The 20,724-nt window shown below is 37.0% G+C and overlaps 1 protein-coding gene across 2 annotated transcripts in view; it reads left to right on the top strand.

Annotated features, from left to right (window-relative positions):
• The first annotated feature begins 1,277 nt into the window (after positions 1–1,277).
• CD36 (CD36 molecule) overlaps positions 1,278–20,724 on the top strand; it is a 26,540-nt gene continuing 7,093 nt past the window's right edge. Inside the window, exons 1-8 of one of the 2 annotated variants that reach the window (XM_005430041.2) lie at positions 1,278–1,407; positions 4,589–4,822; positions 12,540–12,700; positions 14,862–15,006; positions 16,151–16,333; positions 16,474–16,565; positions 16,986–17,032; positions 19,355–19,424. In XM_005430041.2, the coding sequence (XP_005430098.1) occupies positions 4,703–4,822; positions 12,540–12,700; positions 14,862–15,006; positions 16,151–16,333; positions 16,474–16,565; positions 16,986–17,032; positions 19,355–19,424 (818 nt within the window). In that variant the 5' untranslated portion in view covers positions 1,278–1,407; positions 4,589–4,702. Of the gene's footprint in view, positions 1,408–4,585; positions 4,823–12,539; positions 12,701–14,861; positions 15,007–16,150; positions 16,334–16,473; positions 16,566–16,985; positions 17,033–19,354; positions 19,425–20,724 lie in introns of both variants that reach the window. The other variant, XM_031064475.1, reaches the window with a different exon arrangement.

The following is a 20,724-nucleotide window of genomic DNA, read 5'->3' as shown; positions in this document are numbered from 1 at the left end:
AGGGTGCACACTGATTCCCACACACTGCAAAAAGAGAAAATGAGCATGGTAGGGAACCTCTCCACAGGCAGCAGTGAAGGAGGATCCCAAACAAGAACATGCTCAGGAGACCATCCGAGGAGGACGTACAATGGAAACAATTAATAACAATGAAAGTAGTTCATGGGAAGCACAGTGTGGAGGACTGCTTAACTTTCAGCAGTTAAACATCCCTCTCTAATTAGAAAAGAGAGGAAAACAAAATTTCTGCACTTTTCAAGGATGAGAAGCTGGAGTTATTCAGGGTCACAAGATTACCCTGGCAGTGAGCCTTGTGCTGAAAATTGCACAAAAAGTTGTTTTCAAATGACCAGGATCACTTTCAGTCTTGCCTTCACTAATAGGAGGTAAAAACCTCAAATTTATTAATTTTCATCCACCTGAGATTTACTTAGCAGAAATTAGATTACAAAAAGGCAGATTTTCCCATAAAAGCTAAGATTCCAAGTAGAGCAACATAAAATAACAGAACAGCAGTCAGTCACAACAGAGAGAAAATACTAAACCTGTGACTTGCAAACTATTCAGTGCTGTACTAACTATTCAGTCTGGACCTAAGAATCTATTTTTAGGAATATTTTTTCTCTCTCACAATTAAGCCAAATAAAAGTCACTTTCTCTTGCTGCTGCCAGAAGAATCTTTTAAAACAATCCATTCATTGAATTCACCTGAGATAAAGAGGTATTTATAAAATATTTCTGCAAAAGCTTGTCAAACTGTTATTATTTAGTAGTGGACATTATGATGGAGTAATACGTTGGTTGATAGAGAGGTCAGTGTAAAAATAAATGTATTTTTAGGTAGCTTCAGAAAAAGAAGTCGTTGGGATTATGTCCATTGAGCTTCCAGTAAAATAGGAAAAGCCTTAACACTTGGCAAGGAAACATTGTATTTGATAAAAAATCCCATTCAAAATATTCTGAAATTTCCTGATTTTCTTCCTTGAAAATACACTATCATGATGAGTAAAATACAAATATGCAGATATGAAAGAAGAAGTGACCAAAAACCAAGTAAGTAAGTTACCCTTTTGTCTCCTTGACCTTTGACTCACTTGGATCAAACTTGGATAAAGATTGCAGTCACTAAGTATCCTACCACGAGATGTAGGTAGTGGCTTTTAGTCAGGCTGCAAAAATAACCCCTTCCCCCAGCAGCAGCGCAACTTAACTTTTTCTTCTGGAAAAAAAAAAAAAGATAAAGAGGGAACTGACGTCTCTTGGAATATATAAACACTCCCCCCCCCCAGTTCACAGCCTGTGCTTGGTGGGGAGGTTTAGCTGCTTGTCTGTCTGTTGGTAACTTGATGCAAGTCATGTGCTGAGTACTTGTGTGTTCAGCTGAAAAATCAGCCGCCCTTATTCAAGGTGAGTCAAATGAGACAACGTTTAAAATCAGAGGGTTTTCCTCAGGAACACTTTTAAGGTCAGTTGGGTGGAAGATCTTGAAAATGTTACTTTTTAGTGCAAAATGAAATGGAAGGATTTTACAAAGCTGCTAGCAAGAAAAAGTGACATTTTACATGGGTTAGTGGAATGCTTTGTTACTATGATAACAGCGATGTTTTATGTTCAGTATGGTTGGCTTTCCCAATTACATTCTGTGTTTTGATATTTAATATTCTTGAAAATACTATTCTGGAGTCATATGAATTTATTTTAAAAAATGCATATTTTAAAGAAAATTTCTAGCATTCACTATTGCAGTTAAAAAGCTTGAAACTATAATTTCAAAGAACATCAAATATATAATGAGATTATTTGTATTTTATAAGGGCTTGCTTTAAGTTTATAGGTACAGAAGTCTAAGTTAAATAGTGAAGAAAGAATTTAATAACATTTTTCATCTTTCCTTCAATAAAGTTGTTTATAAACTGTCTTTCAGAGATTTGAATGGACCATTTTCATTGTTATTAATTAATATTCTGTTAAGGATCTTTGAAACAATATTAAAAAGTACATACCCAACACTCTAGAATGAAGTGAATAATCTTATTAATCCTGCAGTCAAATGTGAGTCTAAATGATACAACAGCCTCACAGACCATAGCTAATTTTTTATGGTACTTTCTATTCTGCTTAAGGTATGTAATTTTCACTTGAATATAAATTCCCAGAAAGTGCATTCCTATTGGAAATTTCTACCTTAATCTTCACATTTGCAATTCAGTTCTGATAGATGAGAATAGTATGTTGACTTGTATATGAATTGAGTGTTGTGGTGTGAGTGCTCTTCACTCACAATTGTGTAATTTATAATTTGAATTGCATAAATTGGGATGTCTAGACTGCTATTACATTGTTTTTGGTGGGAGAAGGGTGAATATTTTTTAATTTTCAGAAGCTTGGAATAGACACAAGTTGTTAGCAGTCACTTGCTTTCTAGCTGGTTATTGTTAGTGTTCATGAGACTTGCCTAGTCTCCCAAAAAAAAAAAAGAAAATCACTGAAAAAGCCTGTAGAAACTTAGGTAGAAATGTATTTTGGTGAAATGTGTATTACTGTGGCATTTGAAAATCTTCAGTATGTAAGTCAAGAAAAAATGTCTGATGATATCTAAAAGGCCCCCTTAAATATATCTGAAAGAACTAATTTTGATTTTAAATTTTAAAATGTGTGTTTCCAGGCTGGAAAAAAAATCTTCTTGTACTGGGGAAAAAATCAAATGGAGTTAGGAACTTTTGGGAATTTGATTTAACTGAGGATGTCTGCTTTTCCTCAGATTTGCTACAGTATATAACAGCAATCAGATTTTCAAATGCCCATACTACCTACCCAGTTAGTTGCCTTTTACTGTTCTGTCTTTGCCAAACTGAAGATCCTGATCTCAGCCTAGCTACAACCATAAGAGATTTGGTCCTAGTGGTTTTCACTTCAAAGTTCCTCAAGTCTTATAAATTTCTAACTTAAATATGCTTTGAAATTTGTGGTTAAACACATCCACTACATCCAAAAGCCTTTAATGCTTTGGAGTGGGAACCACATGGAATGACCCGGTGGCAGGTGGACAGACAGGCTGACTTTTACAGTAAGGAGAGTGGGGATATTTTCCCAAGACTGCAAAGAGTCTTTTGGTCGTTCTGCTTGAAAATATCCAAGGAGAAATTCTTAGCATGCCAAATGACCTCAAGCGTACAGAAATAGACATTGTTAAAGGCAAGGGAGCCATAACCTGGCCAAGAGCAGGCAGAAGGTGGGTTTTCTGTGCAGTTAAAGGGAGGGCTCTGGTGCCAGGTAGAGATGTGACATAACTGTGAGTTTGAGATGACAAGGGAGGATACATCATGGTCAGTGGCCCGCTGACCATGGTACCTAATCCGTTAGGGCTTGTTGTACATCCTTTATGTGATAAAAGGATCACGTAACTGACAAAGGAAACAGAGCAGACACTGTTCCTATAGCTGCTTTACTATTTAGAAATTCATGAAGTCCTTCTAGTACTTTAGTCCTCATGAGCAAAATGGTTGAGTTGTTCTTCCACTTCATCTTTCTGTTTTCCTTCTCTCTATGTTTGACCCTGAATGTGTAATTAACTCTTGAAACTGAAACTGTAATTAACTGTTGCCTGCTTTAAAATTGATTTAGAGATGTTCACAACATGTCAGCAAAGAGAAATTAGTAAGAATAAAAAGGACATGGACAGCGACATCTAAAACAGAAAAGGGCAGATTTTCTGTTAACTGGAGATCTAAAGAAAATAACCAACTTGCAAATTCTGTGTATTTGATTGATTCATAATCATAAAGAATAAATTGTAAATTAGGCAGATCTTTGTCTCAATTATTCATAAACAATAAAAAAATCTGAAAAAATATCACTGGGAGCTTATATTTTACCACTTCAGCATTAGTGTCATTCTGATTTTCTTTACCACCCCTTTCACTGGGGGCCAGTTTGTGAGACATATTAACATGTATGCCTAGCAAATCTTATTTTCCAATGACTAATCACAGATATTTTTCTTCTGAGAATGAATACTCTTTAAATTACAGGTATTACCTCTTTCAAGGATCATGCTCTAGTCTTGCTCCAAAAACTCTGACTGAGGACATTCCTACTGGCACAAGGCAGAAAGAGCTCATTCCACAGCAGTGTAACTCCTGCTTCTGCCTGGTGTGGGAGCCACGGGCATGGCAGGCTGCGATAAAAGCAGAGCTATCTATAGCCTCCTCCTTTGGCAGAGGGAGATGTAGAGATGTCTACATCAGGAAGAATGTCATATAAATAATAACAATGTCAGCTTGCCCTAATGCAACAGAGCCAAAAAAAAAAAAAAAGACTGATAAACAAAACTTACCAGTTTGTTTAAGCACCCAGAATGAAGATAATCATATGTAATAAGAAATTGGCAATAAGCCAAAGGTACCTGCAACTTTGTTTGTTTGTTTAGTTTGTTTGGGTTTGGTTTTTTTTGGTTTATTTTTGCCAGTGGCTGGCCTCTGGCTGGCTGGTTTTGTCTTGTTATCTTCCTACCTGCTTCATGTCATGTACTTTGTACTTTGAGCTTTGGAATTTGATATTTTTGTTCACTTTCTGCTTATATTAGCAGCTTCTCTGAGGAAGATCCGTGAGTTTGTCTGGACCAGGAAGAGAGGAAAAACCATCAAGCCTTACAGCAAGAATTTTTGCCCACTGTTTACCTGTGCCCTAACAGAAGAGAGGAATGGGCTGTAACAGAAACTGTGGGCTCCTCTCTGGGGCCATCATCGGTGGTGTCCTGGCAATCTTCGGAGGAGTTCTAATACCACTTGGAGATAATCTTATAAGCAAAGCAGTAAAAAAGGTACTTTATTTCTTTTCACCTCCCCAGGAAATATAATTTGTGGTTATTGAATGCTCATTATTTTTGAATCTTATCTTCTGCTTCTGTTTATTTCCTTTTTTAAAATTTCTTTGTAAAACATAGTTTTTATAAATTAGATGCTCCAAATTTCCCTGGAAATACAAGTAACAGCAAAATTTTAAAAAATATATTATTTATATTTTCACATTCACTTGTTTGCTCTCTCTTGTGCTTCACATTAGAAGCTAAAAAATACTGTGCTTTCAGAATGCAATTTAGAAGTAAGCGGGTTTTATTTTATTGTGTTTATGATTTTCTCATGTTTCTTTTTCTTTTTTTTTTTAATTTTATTTTCATACTTTGGTACTCACTCTATGCAGTTGTATTCATATACTGCAAATAATCTAAACAGTCTTCTGCTGCAGAATCTAATCCTACACTTCATGTATTCACCTCACATTCTGTGATTGTATGATCCAAGTAGATGTTCTCCCCGTGACTGGAGGATCTAATAAAATGCATCTCCCCATTTTGAGTGAAGATTGATTGAAATAGGATGTTTTAGACCTGGCAGACACCATTTTTTTCCTGATTTTTAGATTATTTTCTGTCCCTAAAATTTAGATTTTTATGCAAAGAAAACAGAAAAAAATTAATTTGTTAGATCTTTGGGGAAAAGTGTACGTAACTGGGGGTTTAAATCATGGAGTAATCTGGAATAGAAGCCCTGGCATGTCCATTATGGTGACATAAAATCTTAGAGTCTCTGCCCCCAGAGTTGGTTCTCTGATGGTCAAAAATCTGAAAATCTTAAGATTTTTGGCTATTGCTTAGTCCTGCTATTTATCTGCTGTGGTGCTGAAGACTGTGGACATCTTGGAGACACTTATCCAAAGCACTTCTGGAAGAGTAGCCATAGCCCAAGAGCTGCTATAGTCAATTGAGGAGGTGGATACATGAACTGTCAGGAAATGCTGAACTGTCTGTTGAGGCCCTGGATATATTATAGCATCATTAAAAAAACAAAAAACAAAAAAACCCAAAAAAAAACCCCAGAAACCCAAAAAAACAAACAAAAACCCCAAAAAAACAAAAACAAACAAAAAAACCCCCAACAAAACAAAACAAAAAAAACCACAAAAACAAAAAAAAACCCCAACTCCTATGAAACATCTTAATTTTTTCAGGTAATCCAATGAAAACCAACCTGTAGAAGGATTTTCAAATTGTTATTGTATTTTTGAGGAATTTAAAGATTTAAAGGTCTATAGAGAATAAAAAAAATGTCACTAGATCATGTCTCAACCACCTTACAACATTTTACAAAAAAGTCACAAACAATTGATTGTTTGCCATATTGAGGAAATGACGGGTTTTCTAAAAAACATGTAAATTTAAAAACTTATATCTCCTTATACTTAATACTTACTTATATTAATCCTGAGTGTTGCCTCATACCATTCAATATTTTGAAAGCAAATTACAATATTGGCAGTGTTATGTGTTCATCCATTTACTAAGAGTGGTGAACCAGTTATTCAGCATGGTTTGCAAATGTCTACATAGTCAATTATACCTGCATGAGTCTGTAGTGGTGGCATTAGAGGGAGTAATTTTCCCCTCGACCACTTTTTAATTTTCTTCATTGTGATCATGTTTCAGATGCTTGTACCTATTTCAAGGCAGCTTGTTTGATGTATATATATAAAATGTACCAGTAATCACATAAAACATAAAAGAGTACATTTGTAGAGGCTTTATTTACTTAAGTAAATGGATATGTTTTTTCCTAAGCACAAGTCATACCAGACTATTGACTTTCTGTTTAATGTGCTGACTATTCAGAGACACCGTAAGACTTTAAAGCAATTCCATTTCAGACAAGATGGGCCCAGGTACAACAGCTGAAATATGTGATCAGTTCAGCAGATGCTCTAGAGGGACTTGAATTTAATTAATTCTTATTTTGCCGTGTTGATGAAAGGTCTGTTAATAAAAACAAACTTCTTCTTCATTGCAGCTATATTTAAGATAAATATAGAGCTGACTGCAAAGGAAACAGATCTGCCAAGCAGAGAGTGCTCAAAATACTTTTTTTTTTTTCTGAACTATTTCACTTTTGGAAATGTAATTTTTATGGAAAATCTTTGGTAGAAACAGATCAGCTTCCATGACAAATTTGTTTGGAATTTCTTAAGAATAGTGACTGTAGGAGAGGAAAAGAACAAAGAGTGAGATGTTCTTTCAGATATGGCCTGTAAGCATTTATGTGGAGCAGATTGCCTAGGGAAGTGTTGTAGTCACCAGCCCTGGAAGGGTTCAAATATTAGTAGATATGGCACTATCAAGACGTGATTTAGTGAGCACTGCAGTCAAAGTTTGGACTGGATGATCTTGGAGGTCTTTTCCAGCCTTATTGAATCGATGTTATTTCCATTTGTACTCATATGAGGAAAAATCTAAAAGATGTCCTCACCCTCTGGGTAAAAACAAAACTCAGTATACCACATTTCTAATGGAAGGTAAAAAAATGTTTCGGACACAAACAGTAAAGACAAAATCTTGTCTTAAATTATTCACAGTCAAAGCTTGAAAAAAGACTCCTATTTTTTCCTCTGGTTATCCTATCTCAGAAAAAATTCTAGTCTATTGCATGGTAGTAGGACCAATTCTATATTTTTGGAGTAAATGTAAGCTGGTATCAAATATTATTGCTGGATTAGAATAACAAATGTTGAATAGATTTAGGACACTCCATACTATAGCAAGACAAATTGTCCTAAATTAACTTGTTATCAAGGTTTAGTCAAAGAACATTGCTGTCAATTTACTCTAAAGCAAGATGAATCAAGTCCAGATTAACTTCTCTAGCATCTCCCAATGAATTGGAGGGACTTTAATTTCAAAAAACGATGCAATCAATAGGGTTTTTTGTCTTTTTCTGCTAGCAGCAGAAATCCAACCATGTTTTTCTTAAGCTTCCCTTAAGCACACATCTTTACACTTTAGCAGCCTCATTTCTCCTTTATTGCAGTCATTGAGAGATTAGTCAGAGTAAACACAGCAGGGTATATTGTGCTGAATGGTTGCAAGCTGTTTTTGAAGCAAAATGAAAGCATCTGCAAGTGTACAGAAAATCTCAGGTGTCCTTAGGAACTGGACACTCTATCAGCTGTTATCTCCTGGTGGGTGGGTGCTGTGCTCCACCCATGAGCAGTCCATGAGTGGACAAACCAAACAAAGTTCATGTAACATAAAACACCCAGATGTCACATCTTCATTTGTTCCAATTTATTATCAGACATCTTCAAATCAGAGCACATGGCTATGTTTTCTAGCCTCAGAATGCTTTACCTGTGTCTACAAAAATTTGGATAAAATTTTCAACTCTAACCTCCAGCAGAGGACAGAGTTTAAAAAAATAATACATTTGGACTGGAATATGTGTGTGTGTGTGTATGTGTATGTGTGTATATATATATATAAATATATATATATGTTCTGAATTGTTTTAAGGCTCTTTAAAGAAACTGTCACTTGAAGAGTACACTCAAAATGACACCAGCAGCAGCAGCACCTTGGCAGGGATCCACAAAAGGAGATTAGTGCTAAACTATTTCAGCTCTGATACTATTCATGGAAAGGTGCCTTTGATTTCAGGACCAAAGGGCAAAAGTCCTATCCTAATTTCTACGAACACTGAATCTGTCCAGAGGGGAGAAAACTTTCCATTAAGGTCTTAGGGGTTTAGAAAATTGATCTTAGTAGATTTATGAGTGAAACATGGAAGTTTCAGAGTTCTCTACAAAGAAATACTTTGCTTGAGATTATAAAATACACCTTTTTAACTGACTCTACACATTTCAGTTGAACATTCTCATGTCCATTGTCATTAATACTAGATATAATCATGTCTCAAAAAAAAGAAAGGAGTATTCAAAAGAACAAATCAGAAAGATTTTATCTGATATTTTTGGAAAAAATATTTTGACATGGCTCAATTTCTACTTTTTGCCTTTCCCTCCTTAAAACAATATTATCTTTTTAGGCAAACGTCCCATCACTTCCCTTATGGGGTTTTTTTCCCAGCTAGGCTTAACCACTCAAAGCTATTGGTAGTGGATTCACTTGCTAGAAAGCCTTTATCACCACTTCTCTAAGATCTTCTGCTTTCTACCTGAGTGCATATGCTCAGGAGCTGAACAGAAGCCATGTAATAACACCTAATATATTGAACTCCTGAGGCATTGATAATACAGAATGCTGAATGATTTGTCACAATGCCTCAGTGCTGTACTGGTTTAGTCTCAGTTATTTTTAGGAATAAGTCCTTCAATTGTAGCTATTATTATGTTTATTCATTTGTCTCTACATATCTGTGATCTGTGATTGGCCAGATTATATCTAATTTAAAACTGTCTTTGTGACATTCATCTGCCTTCTTTACACAAACTAATGAAGCTAAAGCAACTGCTGGCTCTCAGCAGAACACAAATTATGTAACACACATATTCCCATATTATCAATTTTAAGCTTTATTGAGTCCCAGAATTCTGTTACTAAGGACTGAAAAGAAATAAAAGTTATGATCCAAAAAAGCCTGAGAAGAAAAGCAAGCAATAAGCTAATAATTATAATTTAACAAGTAATGAGTCATTCTTCCAGCTGTAAAATGAGAAAAGATTATTAGCTTTTCTTGAGCTTTACTTTTTCAGTTTTACAGAATGTATTGTTTGTTTCCTCCAGTTTATGTTGGCAGGGCAACATACACAATTTTGTTACAGTCCAAAGTACTTGTGACACTTCTCTGTTCCCTGAAAATGGCATATTTTGTCCATCTGGCCAGATTCTTTGTCAAGACAGAAACTTTGTCTTAAATTTTGTGTTTCTTCATCAGAAATCATGATGGCTTCATTTACTTGAATCAACGAAGTACAGCAAGTTTCTATTGCTGACTGCTCAGCATTTCTTGAATTTATGGATTGCTATTTGACCCACCTCTAGTGGGGGGAAATTGTCAGAAAGAAAAAGGGTCAAAGTTCCCACTGGTTTCACTCAGTCTTGCACAGCTGGGTCGTGGTATGAGCTTGGCTGTGTAGCAATGACATTTGTGCAGCTGCTTTTGCCGACAGTAGTCAACTATTGCATTAACTATTGCATTAAATATTGAGATATTAGAGCTGGTGCAGATGGACTAGGGAGCTGAGAAGTGTTTTCTACTATCAATTGCATATTAGCTTCCAAAATTGCTCCTCCTCTCATAACATCCCAAAGCACAGCAGTGTTATTAGGGAAATATGTAAATGCTCAGCCAGAGAGGGGGGGTAATATTTAGGATGGATCAACAGTGATCAAACAGCAAAAATAAAGGGCTTGCTGGTGTGAGGGTATTAGTTTGAAGACATGAAAAAGAGCTCCAGATTTTATTCCACTTTAACCCACCATTTGCACTCTCAAAGTATGTGACAGAGAGTCACACACACCTCCTTCGTGGGAGAAATATAATGAACAATAATGGCTAAATGCCACGGAAAATAATGGTGTTGTTATCTTCCTTCCCCCTCCTTCTTTTGTCCTGCTGCTTCCCATGTTCTAATGCTGATTCCCTCTGCACAGACTCCTGAGCCAAATGGCTAACGGGTGGAAAGGTAACACAGAAAGCAAAAAATAAGGGAATTATGTTCCTCCTGTCTGGCAGGCAGAAACAGCTCCCTGAGGCATAAGAGCTGGTGCAATAGATGGATCAGGAGCTGGGACCTGCCAGAGCCAGCTGCCCCTTTGACTGCCAGGTTAGATCAGTTGTACCCTTGAAGCGTTCCCCAAGGGTGTCCTTGGTGACATCAGTGTCACAGTGGATGTTGGGGTGTACATCCACACTTTGTGACCTGGCAGAGTGCACTGGCAGAGCTGGCAGATCATCTGCACTACTCCAACCCCTGGCAGAGGGCTAAAAAGAGGAGGGGAATGGATGGAGGGGAAGAATTTTGAAATGTACATAACATCAATTAAAGACCTGTTAAATAGATCTATTGTCACAAGGTTGAAACTTCTCTATTCATTCTTCCTGAGTATTGTCTTCTAGAGCGATTAGTTTGTCTTCTTGACCATGTTTGTGCTAGAAATTTAACAATTTGCCCACTCCAGTTACACAGTGAAAGTCAAATCCTGGCATCTGTCCCCATCTCAGGACCCTGCTGAGTACAGATCATAGGCAGACCCTGGGCAGACTGAGTTGCACTTTTTATATCATCCTGTTTCTCCCAGATTCTTGGAGCAATTCTCTGTGAAAACTGGGAAGGGATTTCTGTGCCATGTAAGCTTTTCCCTCTTCACCCAGGAGGTGATGTCTCCCACGCTGGGCCACATCTGGGACAGTCTTTGACCTTGTGAGGTTTGAGTGCGAGGCCTCAAGATGATATCACACTTGCTGCAGCAAGGTTTCCTTCCCCTCTCACACAAATGCACATAAATTATAGCAGGCATTCAGGCAGCAAGCCCAGTGCTTTACACCACCAGCAAGGTGTTTGCAACTCCACCATACAAAGGCTTTTCACACACAGAACCCTGTGTTACAAGTTCTCCAAGATGAGATATTTGTTTCTAGCTGCAGGAGGTGGTAACTGGCAGGATCTATTTTGTTTACCTGGTGATTGCCAAGTGAACTTTAGAGGCACAAACTTAAACTAGAAAAAAAATTTAGCAACTTTTGATTTAAAAAATCTTTCCTTGCTCTCTAGAGAAATTAGAGCCTTTTAATATCTGGACTTCATGAGTTGTGCAAATTAGCTAATTCATCTTCAATCACTCTAATAATGAAAAACATCTTTTATGTTGGAGACATGCAGTTTAGATTTTTCTTCTTATTGAAAAACACTGTTATGAATCTTTACCACCAAGGGGAAAAAATTACATTATCCCAAGGTTTGGGAAAATCCCATAGAAGAAGCTTGATACAGACCAGGCAAAGCAGGCATTCCCCTGATTATATACTTTAAAACTCTCCCTCTCACTGTACAGTCCTGACACCTGAATTGCCATTTGCCATATGGCGTATTGGCACTGACTTAGAGCTGTTGATTCCTCTAGAGGGGCTCCAGATGTACTGTTTTGTCCTTTCTTCTTTAGATCTGGGAAAATTTCCTAATAAAATGTTATCAGAATTAGAGAGATTTCTTAGAAAGTCTCAGTTTTGGTGACAGAAATTTTCTGTCAAAGAAACAGACCTTTGAGAGCACTATGTGATTTCTCTGGGTACAAAATTATCTAGAGCCTGAAAAGTGCTCTGACAAAACTCTCATTTCCCCCCTTGGGCTATTTTCAATATATGAGAAGCAGTTTATGGATTCTGTAACCTGCTGGGTATCGTGCAGTCACCAAAGATTTTCCCTTTATAAATGGTCGGTGGTTTTGGCAAGTGTTTGAGAACTGAGGGAATGTCCCTCCACAGCAATGGGGAAGCTTTGCCACTGGCTGCATCAGCAATTGTATCAGATTTTGTGCTCATTTGTTTTAGGGGGACTCACTTTTGCTCTCACTGAGCAGGACTGTCAAGCTGCCTCCAGATGTTGGCCAACTGGGCTCTACATCTCCTACTGATGCTAAAATAGTGTTTTTATTCTGTTTGCTTTGAAATCTTCAACTATCACCTAAAAAGTAAATGCAACTTCTCACTTGTTTCTTTTGTGGATAATTTTAACTTTGGTTTTTGTACTTTCAGGAAGCTGTCATTGTCAATGGTACCACTGCTTTTCAAAATTGGCTTGTGCCAGGAAGCTCAGTTTACAGGGAATTTTGGATTTTCCATGTGTTAAATCCTTCAGAGGTTATAGAGGAGGGGGGTCAACCAAAACTTGAACAAAGAGGACCTTACACATACAGGTAAGAAAAGACCCTTCAATATGTGATATCATATCTGCTGAGATAAAATTTATTTTTGAAATTCCAGCATCATACTTCAGTTAGACATGACAAAAATGCCCAAATTGCAGCTACACACAGCAGTCCCAAACTTTTTCTGGATTGTGTCTAACATAATGAAAACAAAAATGGAGATAGATAACAGGATGTGGAGCTGCTTGCTCTTGAGAAAAACAATAATTCATTAGCCACAATATCACAGAGATGGTTGTGTTCCTTCCTGCTCCATTTTCACCAGCTTTATAACATGAGAAAAGGTGCCAGATGCCCCAAAACCAAAAGATTTTCTTATCATACATGCATCACTAATAACTTATTTTAATAATGTGGTTTGGTTTTGTTTTTTCACCGTTATGACTTTTTTAGTCAATAAATTTTCTTTTTTTCAAATTTTGCTTGGAAAAGCATTCATTTTTCTGAGTGGACTAGCTAGAGTATAGATGCAGGAAAGTTTTATTATTTGTTTAATGTTGTTTAATGTTAGCTGATACTTCCTGAGTTATTAAGCTCATAAGCTTATATTAAGCTTATATTATATAAATTATATTATTATATTAATTATATATTATAATTAATAATTATACAATCAATTGTAATATATAATTAAATATATTAATAATATATTAATGATTATAGAATTAACTAATTATATTATTATCTTAAGGTTATATTAAGCTTATATTTGCTATCACGGGCACCCGTGTTAGGAAATTGTTTTCCTATGATAAGATATTTCTTTTTTGATAACTTTAGGGATGTATATTATATTCACAAAGTAGTTTTTCATTTCAGCATCTTCAGACAAAGTGCCTTTATGCCTAAACACTTATTTCTCAATGGAAAGAGATAAATTTTGTTTCATAGAGTACCTGGGAAGACAGAGGAAAGGGTTACATAGGAATGAGGAAAAGGATGGTTAAGAAATATTGCAGAAGGTGAATTCCCACCAAACAGAAACATTGTACTCTGGTGCTGATGATGATGCCTTTTTTTCTCAGGGACAGATCTCAGTCAGAAGCCTAAATCAGACTAAGTAAGAAATGATGACTATGAAATGAAGGCTCCTCTCACTGCTGCACTCATGCCTTCCTAGGATATTTGATCTACCTGAGTAACTGTGACATTCAGTCTCTCTCTCAATCTCCCTTTAAATAGTTAATAATTTATTACAGTGTAGAACAATTATAAAACACATTAATTAGGAAAAAAAAATTCTCCCAGCCGTTTAGGTGGGTGCTCTACACATTAGGCCAGTAATTAAAATTACATGTACGCAAACCAACTCTGAGAAGCCAAGATCCAGGTGCTCTTCAGGTAAGACCCACCTGCACTGGCTACATCTGCACCATGGGGAAATGTTCTCTGTACTTTTTGCACCCCCCTACACTCGTGCTGGAAGATCAGATCCTGAAATATCTTGAAGATCCCTTCTGGGATGGAGCTGTGAGAAGCTCTCTGGACCTACTGCACAGGCTGTTATTCGATCCCTGCTGGCTGCTGTCCCCACAGAGGGGTCAGCAAGAGGGTGGGACTGGAAGAGTGAAGCTAAAGCTAGAACAGCAGCAGAAATTGTACCTTAGAGATCTGCGGCCAGGGCATGACTGGCAGAACCTCAGTGGGACTGAAAGATTGCTTATAAACCTCTACATCATATTAAATATCATCAAAGTAGCATTATGGGTTTAACCTGTTTCATTGCAAGACACGTCTATCAGATTAAATATCTGAGTTTTTATGTCTGTGTCACTCCCTTTTAGTTACATGCACCACCTTCTAATTACATGCAACCAGCTTATGAAATGTGACAAATCATAATTCATTTAAAAATTACAAAAAATTATAAGGTCCATTAATGACATAAAAATATAAAGGAAATACTTGCTTTTTATTTTAGTATCAAGAAAGACTATTCCATTTGCCAATAAGGAATATTTGCAGAAAATTGAATTTTACATGTAATCACATGAAAAGTTTATAAACCTCTTAGTGTTTATCAAATGTTCAACATTCATTTTACTAAAATGTTCATCAACTTTTCAAAAACCTTCAGTCAGACATACTTATGTGTTTTCTCAAAAGTCAAAGATAAAAAATACTCTCTGTTTGTGTTTTTTATTTCCAGGGTGAGATATTTACCCAAAGAAAATGTCACGGAAGGTGAGAATGGCACAATAACCTACATGTTGCCTAATATTGCTAATTTTGAACCTGATATGTCTGTTGGGACAGAAAATGACACCTTGACCATCCTCAACCTCGCTGTTGTAGTAAGTAAAGAAAAAAAACCCTGTAGTGTCCAGATACAAATGTTGAGGGAATAGAGGAGAAGTTCATAGAATCATAGAATGGTTTGGGTTGGAAGGGACCTCAAAGACCATCTAGTTCCAGCCCTCCTGTCATGGGCAGGGACGCCTCTCACCACAGTGTGTTCAAAGCTCAAAAAAAAGTCCTCCTAGTCAATTTTAACATGGGAATAAATCAAGAGTTTGTGGATGGGTTTGTGTGAGAGCATGAACATGTTCATGTACAGCATGAACAGTACAGGGTGGATTTGCCATGCTCTTTCCATAATACCCTCAGGTCTGCTTGGCAGGGGAGGCTGCACTGATTCCCACACCCAGTGTCTGCATGACCTTGCCACCACCAATCCTGGGCCCCATGGTGCAGTCCTGGAGCTCTCCTGTCCTACTGAGCATTAGTTATTCAAAGAACATAGGGATCTTCACCTAGAATGGTGCTAGAGCCTTTTTAGTCCCAGTGTTTTTGTCTTATCACAGGCTGAGAATGTTTGCCTTCGACTAATATTTACAGTTTTCATACTTATATTCAGCCCTGGTTGTGTTGCACCAACTTTCTGGTGTTTGCATGAGTGCTCGGGATTACTGTGAGGAGGTGTCTGCAAGGGGCAGAATATGAAGATTGTTGGTGCAAATACAAAATAGAACCATACTAGCAGGCACAGAATCACAGAAGAGCCCATGTTGGAAGGCACTTCAGAGGATCATCTGATCACAGATCTGATCACAGCTTTTGGGAAATCATTGCTTGCAGCTATTCAGAAGCCCATCTGGCCATGGTCCTGGGCAACTGGCTCTCAATGGTCCTGCTGGAGCAGGGGTTGGACCAAAGGGTCCCCAGGGCTCCCTGCCAACTTCGGCTGTTCTGTCATCCTGTGATTAAAGCTGATCTAGTGAACTCAAGTAATCAGTCAAGAAAAATTCTCTGCTTTTGTGTAGCTTATGGCCAGTAATTGTTTTGTTAAGTGTCAGTTTTATGTAGAAACTTAACTTCAAGGGAGTTGTAAATCTGGGAACTGACTTTGGCAGACATATCTTGGAGTCAGTCTCTGTGATTTTACTTCGAAGCACATGCAGAATTTTATACTAAACACTGATTTTTTTGCCCTTGTAGGCTGTACCTTCTGTGTACCCAAGCGGTCTAATGCAATCATTCATAAACTCTTGGGTTAAAAAATCCAATGCAGCCATCCTGCAGAACAGAACAGTCAAAGAAATACTGTGGGGATACACAGACCCCTTCCTAGACAGCATCCCCTTCCCTGGTGTGAAGTCTTTTGTGGGAGTCTTCTACCCGGTAAGTGAAACCAGTGAGGAGGCAATGCCTTCAGTTATCATTCTGTGAATAAAACTTTAGAAAGCTGCTCTGAGGAAGAAAATGCTGTAGATTTGTTCAATATTTCTAACTGTTATTCCTTCTTGTTGCATCTGTTACAGTATAATGAGACAACTGATGGACCTTACAGTGTGTATACTGGGACAGAAGATATCACAAAAACAGCAATAATTGAAAGCTATAAAAATCAAAGGTATCATTACATTGTAGAGTAAAAAAGAATACATTTTCAAGATATGGCTTTAAATACTTGATTCACTAAGAGCTATAGATAAATAGAAAAAACTACAATGATTCAAAGGAAACAGGATCAACCTTGGGCTTAGCAAAACCATCACTTTCTTTCATCTATCATTTGGAGCCTGGACTTACTACAATTATTGATTCTTTGATACAAGTATTTACTTCTGTTTTGTGTTCTTAAGTAGATAGATTCCCTTTAACCTCTTCTAATGGATCCTGGAATTTATCTGAATTAATGAACACCTCTATCCTTTTCCTTTGCTAATGGGTCAGGGTATTCAGGAACAGTTATATTTGGTAATACAGGTAATCAAAGTACTTACATGGTAAAATCTACTACATGCAACATGACTTTTATTTTATCTTACAGGACTCTTTCATACTGGAAAGGCCACTGTGATATGGTTAATGGCACAGGTGAGCCTATTAAAGCTTTTTAAAATTTCAACACTTTTCTTGATATTTCAAGGGAATAATGAAATACAATATTTAAATTAACTACCCCGGGCTTTGCCAGTTTTGTGTTCTGTGTATTAAATATCTATATATATGCAGACATACTACGACTATGGTATATGCATATTTGTGTATCTATTCAAATAGTTGAATTATTTATTACTGCACATCATTTTATCTATGCATACACACAGCCTCTACATCTAGAGTAAATGTGGAAAAGAAACAAAAATATCCAGTTCTCTTGTTTCTACTAATTATTTTCATATCACAATATAATTAAGAGTCTGTTTCTTTGCTATAGTAGTTGAAAATTATCTTGGCATTTTAATAATGCACATTCATTTACACTGTTGAAAATTTAATTAAATGCACCAGAATGGATATCCTTATATATGAAAATAAATTAAGGCAACAAAGGAGGAGGCTGTCAGATGAATGGCTTGTAGATCACTAGAAAATGAAAACGGATGAAGAAGAAAGGTAGTTTAGACTGGGATGAATAGGCTATAGACAAATATTTTTGAATTTTCTTTTGGAATGCATGGGTAAACAGCCGAGTTGTTTAAAATACATTTGTTCAAGGTGATATTTTTCTTTTTGGTTAGAGAAAGCATTGCTGTGAGGACACCACAATCTGTAGAGCTGAGGCTGGCAGGTGTCTTGGTGGAGGCTTTTGCAGAAAGCTCCAGACCTTCAGTAAATGAAGGCTTTTGTGTTGGGTGTTTTGTTTGGATTTTTTCCCCTCTATTTTCCATTCTGCTTTACCTGGCATATATAATTTCCTTTTTAACCCAGACTGTGCAGCAAAGTGTTTGAAGTATTTAAAATATAGCACAAGATTCTGATTTTCCACAACTCTGTGAGCCACGAAGGATTAGTTCCTTTTTAAACCATGTAATTAATTTTATAAGAAACAATATTATCTTACATTCTAGGACTTTACCTCTTTCTTATGGGGCCTGGTATTTTTTTTTAGCCAGGGTCAGCTTTTTTGTTTATTTTTCTTCTGTAACTGATTGAATAAACATATGCTACTAACCAATTAAGTGCTCCACTACAGTGAAAATGAGCTTTTACTTGTGAGCAAAGATTGCTGCACAGTTCACAAGGTCATTCAGTGTGACATTGCTGTATTTGGAGACGTAACAGGTTTAAAAATCTTGTGAGAATTCTACCTTATCTTGTAAGCTTTCACATGAAACTCAACATGTATAGGAAAATATAAAAATAAAGATAATAAAGATAAAAATATAAAACAGTATATTTGTATGGGGCTTGACAGGACTCCGTGTTTGCCAACCTTACAAGAATGCCAAGATTTAGAAAGCGAGTGTGTGCTTAGCATGATTTTGAGTGTTTGAAAAAAAAAGTGCTTCTGTCAGCAGTGGGCAAGTGGCAGTATGCAATTTAGCCTTCGTGCTCTTGCCAACTCTGATTCAAAGACATCACAGATGTTTGCAATTGTTTGGTTATGGTTGCTGCCTAAGAAACTAAACAGAAATTGCTGCAAACACTAACAAATGTACTGGTTAAAGGTTTGTTACAACACCTTAACTGGGAAAATGCCAGAGGCTCCCTCTTACATAACTCTGGGTGCTTGCAATGCAGAAATACAAATCTGAATGTCTGCACTCTTTTAGAGCAAGTGGAGAGAAACAACACCAAAGTGCTGCTCCTCTGACTTATTTTGCATTTCTACCATGGGATGAGGTGGATTTTGCTCTAGAAGTGGCTTCCTCCTCTCCATTAGTTCTAGAAGGACCTCAGCTTAGAGACCTGCTTGAGCAATCTTTAGTGGAAAAGGTTTAGCACTGATTATTAAATAGACAGTGTTGAAGTCTAAAGCTGTATTTCTTGTAAGCACTGAGTGTCATAATTGCAGGTGACTCAAGGATCTTCAGGAGGGTTTAGGTCTATAAACCTAGGTGTATAAATCTCAAAGCAATGGCAACAGGTTTTTGGCTTCATATTAAGCAGTTTTGTTGGGTTTTTTAAAAAAATATCCTCTGTTTTAAATGGGCTTGATCACATAGCTTCAAATCTGGGGGCAAAAAAAAAAGCTTCTATATCTTGGCTCACTTTCCAAAACAATTACATGTTATCTGTGAAGTGCCTGTCAATGTGCAATAACTTACATAAACGTTTTCCCACAAATGACTCATATTGTTTACTTTCATCACAGCTTTACAGGAAAGTAACAACTTTGACTATTGAGCTAGAAATTAAACCGTGTCTTCTGAGCAGAATTTCTTTCAAGCTCTTGTTTTCTTTTACTCACAGATGGAGCATCCTTCCCACCGTTTGTTAAGAAGGATCAGGTACTGCGCTTCTTCTCCTCTGACATTTGCAGGTAGGCTGCTCCCTTCCAGCGGTTTCTTATGGGGCCTGGTACCTCTGTGCTCACACCAAGTGTGCCTCTGAGTGCTCTTTGTTTTCAGAGGGTGGCTGCAGTGGCTGTGCCTGGGCTCAGGTCAACCAGTGCAACATAAACTTTTCATCTGAAACAGAAGTAAAATTGTGAGTTGTGCTCACGATTCAGAGCCTGATTCTACCACTCTTATGTCAAGTAGCAAGCTAATACTATGTACTTTATTTCAGCCAGTTACAGATGTATGTTCAGGAAAATGTGACATTGTGAGCTGTTAGACATCTTTAAAAGGCACTGAGGGCCACAGGGTTCAAAGTCATGAACTTCTTAGGTCAGGACCCAGCCTTGTTTGGTCTGAGAAGGCAACAGGTACAGCAGGGTCCAGTTAGGTCCATCTTAGGCATGTCTGGAAAAAATCATTTATGCAGAACAGTGTTTACTGTCATAAAATAGATACTCAAAATTGTTTTCTCACAGGATATTTTTACATATTTTATTTTTATGTATTTACAAACAAATAAGCCTGCTTAATACATCCTGTGCTGATGACTTTTAAGCCTGCTGCTTCTACTGGGCTATCCAGCGTCCCCACGTTCTCCAGTGGGATCACTGAAAGAAATATTAAAGATTTAAAGTGCATCACAGTATATTTACTTTGGGAAGTTCAAACTCTTTATTTATTTTGCTGACTGGAAACAGATGCTTCCTTTTTACTAGGTTTAAAGTGGGTCATTTGCTGTGCTGAGTGGTTTTTTTTAAGATTAGTGTTTTTACATGAAGTTTTCTTGTGAAGCAACTTCATCCACAAACTGGAAAATATTCCCCAATTTGTAGAAAACAGAATTCTATGCAGGGGAGAAATGATAAAATTCTTTGGATTGATTGCACTCACAGTTTGAGAGATCTCTCTGGCCATTTAATTCTCACAATTCATAAACAGTAAAGGACAATAACAACTGTCCAAAGGTCCTGCTGAATCAGGGACAGGAAAAATTGTTCTGTCCACGTTGCAAAACCCTTCTTTTGTTTGGCTGCAATACAAAGTGTTGGTGTCCTGGTTGCATTACTGTGTAGCAACCATACCTCTGCATCAGCTGATACTGAATTAGCAAAAAGAAGCTTAAGTAGTATTCTGATTCATATGCAACAGAATGAGGTTATATGCAAGATGTTATCTGCATCATAAAGCTTAGATTATCCTAAGGTCAGCAAACAACTGTATCAGAGATGCTTTATATGGATAAGCATCTCTACTGTAGTCCAGAAACTTTCGTAAACCTCA

This window comes from Geospiza fortis, unplaced genomic scaffold (genome assembly GCF_000277835.1).
Source record: "Geospiza fortis unplaced genomic scaffold, GeoFor_1.0 scaffold857, whole genome shotgun sequence".
NCBI classification, from domain to species: Eukaryota; Metazoa; Chordata; class Aves; order Passeriformes; family Thraupidae; genus Geospiza; species Geospiza fortis.
This window is presented reverse-complemented; position numbering and strand designations above follow the sequence as displayed.